Source organism: Rhagoletis zephyria, unplaced genomic scaffold, assembly GCF_001687245.7.
Source record: "Rhagoletis zephyria isolate East Lansing unplaced genomic scaffold, Rhagoletis_zephyria_1.1 Rzeph_scaffold_10454, whole genome shotgun sequence".
NCBI lineage: Eukaryota > Metazoa > Arthropoda > Insecta > Diptera > Tephritidae > Rhagoletis > Rhagoletis zephyria.
In genome coordinates, this window is record NW_016167532.1 from 262 (window position 1) to 3,354 (window position 3,093).

Genomic DNA, 3,093 nt, shown 5'->3' on the forward strand with positions numbered 1-3,093 from the left:
TTTCCACGAAATCGGATCTTGTTGTCAAGCATACGTAGAATTGGATCCTAAAAACTGAAGTTATCATGTGCCATTTATTGCCTACTAACAATCCAAATTAAAAGTTAATATAACGAGATTCAGCGTGTCAGGAGATTCACTGTCATATTTAAAATGTTAACTTTCATAAGCAGCTAATAATTATTTGGAAAGAGCCTTTGCGATTTTCCTTAAAGGGTCCTTGGTGTTCGATAAATGCAGATCATTCAATTTGTGTGAACTCGATTGTCATGGCAACGAATTCGGTCAATCGCCGCCGCAGTATTTATTTCAAACGGGCATCATCTTCCTAAACATCATACGAATATACTTTGTTAAATAGTTCATTCGAAACAAATTGTGATATGAAAACGACATTTTTGTTGCTATGAAATACTTCATATGAATATTAGTGGTAAATTAGTCGTAAATTTAGTTTGTAGTTTCGTTACAAATGAATACTGAAGTTTTCTTTTAAATATGAATGAATGTGCATATGTGCACAAAAATTTGATATTTTTATACTTGCAGCAGGTATAACTGTTTCATGTCCCACTTATTAATAAATCTGAAGAATTTTCCAATGCAAAAACGCTATTTTATTGAATATCTTTTTGTTGTGTAGATATCACTTTGGCAAATATTTGCATAAAAACTGAAGTATGCGGGTAGTGCAACAGATACTGTGGAGGCTAACATATTTTCATAGCACTTTATTACTATATATTTTGTGGCCTTTGTGTAATTTTAAGTATTATTAACAGAACAGAATTTTCGAAAATGATTATATTATGTAACCATTTCAAAGCGAAAATATGTGTCGACAGATTTAGCTCTACATTCGGTCATCCAAAAGTTGATTTACTAAAAAACAAGCGTTCTCATTTTAATGGCCCCAGCTGTGACCTCGAATTCATTCTCAAACAATCTTCAGTTTCCGATTTTCCCTAGCTTCAAAGAATTAACACAACTACGATTTTAAAGTCCTCGGTGTTTCAGCATATTGGCTGTTTATTACGTTTTTAATTGTGGTACAGTGAAGAAGTGTGCTGCTCGCGGTAAGTTCAGTATGTATGTGTAGATGTATAGTAGTTGACAAAAAAATGGTTTAAATTATGCCGTTTTTTAAACTCAATAATTCAATTGTAAAAATAATTACTATTTCTCATTTAAAAGCGCCACTAGTATAGAGCGTTCAGGTGCTGCACTATTAACGCGCGTATCTGGTTGTTCTTGCCCTCCACCAGTGGTGGCTAAAAACTATTCATATAGAAAGCAATTGGCCTGTATGCGCTCCAACTGGTCAGAAAGCGCTTTTTGTTCCGAAGTCAAGCGATAAATTTCTTGCTGATCCTCGGTACTGAGTGGCTTGCGTTTGGCTTTATTTTGCATTGTACGTTTATAGGCTTCAAGTATTTCCTGATCGATTGTGTCAAGTTTGCGTTTGATTTCTAGACGCTTGATCTCCTCAGCGGCTGATTCATGCAACCGTTTCAGTGCGGCACCATTGTACTCTGCAATTGCAGATAGTTCGGCAATTAGACGTTTTATCTCTGCGTGAATTTCGTCTTCATCATTGTTTGGAAAATCGTTCAAATCAAGAATACCCTGTTCGATGAGTTCCTTTTTAACACGTTTTTCAATATCGATGCAATTGCGTAGCAAAGACAGCGAACGGAAATTCATTTGTGCTGAGGAGTGCGTATTTTCGCTACTGCTATTGCTGCTATCGGCAACTGCAGCTGCGGACAACTCACTGGGATTTTGGATTAGCTGCTCTTCTAGTAGCGCCGACACTAGACGCTGTGTCAAGGGTCCAGTAACACATTCGTCCATTATAGACTCAGCTTTCTTTATCATAGCATTTGAAGCGCTGTTTTGCGGTTTCAAACGATTTGAATTGGCATTTGGATTTGAAGCTTGTTGCACTTCCTTCAAATCTTCGGCGGCCCAAATGCTAGAATAATGTGGCCCTAGCTCTGGTATTGGTGGCACTAATGGTCCAGAATACTGCTCCAAGAGATCATCGAGCAGACGTAGGTCCTCGTTTGTTAATGGCATACAGTACGGTTCGACGGAAAGCCAAAATTTATTTGGTGTGTCATTTTTGGGCAATGTCACCTTTTGCAAGTGATGATCGCGGTTTTGACCGTGACCATGCGAACCCGATGGTGGTACATAATCCAAACTATCATCCGTATTTGGCGCAACCGGGCTATTTTTGGCATGTTTTGAGTATTTTAACGATGATGCGGGTGTGTGTTTCGGTTTGCGTACGCTTGATGTTTCATCGCGCTTACGTTTGCCGCTGGACGAAGCACCCGCATTGGCTATTGGAGTGTCTGCGCCACTGGCACCATGTTTGGAGCGTCGTTCGATACGACGCTCATCTTTGTCCAAGCTCTCATACTCGGACTTCAAGACGCGGTAACGAAGCGCCACACTTGAAAGTAGAGTTTCAAGTTCCAACTGTATGTTATCCAAATCCTCGGCGGCTAGATAATCCTCTGCAGAACGTTGTAGCGCTGCATGGTATGTGGGTAATTGTTTGCTACTGTCTTTTATTTTTATGAGCGGTATATTAATGGTGCTGGTGACTGAGTCAGCATCGGGCTGCGATGTTGTCGAAACTGGGCCGGTTTTTCCGCCAGTTCTGTTGCCACCTCCTGATGAGCTAGCACCAAACGTTGAAGCTTTGAGGCTTTTTGCGTTACTTGTAGCCATTGAAAGTGGTATTTAATGCCGAATATTTGTAAAATCCAGTGTATTTTGTAGCGTTTGCAAAATTACGCGTTGATGATTTTTTTACGGTCTCAGCTGTCACGGCCACGTTGCCAACTATTTGAGCTTAATTGTTTACAAACTATGATGGTGTTGCTGTAGCGCAAAAACAAATGTACGAAAATTAAAGTGCAGCCAGGGGTGATAATGTGAGTCCGGTGTGAAATACAAATAGGTAGTTAAAGAAAAATAAACTAAATATCAAGTAAAACTTGACATAAGCTATTGCAAGAGCACAATAAGTCTTTAATAATTAATTACACGTTCACTATGCCGAATTTCCACTAGGCATTG

The 3,093-nt window shown here is 39.2% G+C and overlaps 1 protein-coding gene across 1 annotated transcript; it reads right to left on the minus strand.

The window, feature by feature from the left end:
• Nucleotides 1–969: 969 nt before the first annotated feature.
• On the minus strand, nucleotides 970–2,858 carry LOC108376449 (transcriptional adapter 3-B-like). The gene is made up of 2 exons (XM_017632667.1): nucleotides 1,138–2,858; nucleotides 970–1,094 (listed from the first exon to the last, which is right to left on the minus strand). The coding sequence occupies exon 1, from the start codon at nucleotides 2,740–2,742 to the stop codon at nucleotides 1,279–1,281; it is 1,464 nt and encodes a 487-aa protein (XP_017488156.1). The 5' UTR covers nucleotides 2,743–2,858; the 3' UTR covers nucleotides 970–1,094; nucleotides 1,138–1,278.
• Between the last annotated feature and the right edge of the window lie 235 nt (nucleotides 2,859–3,093).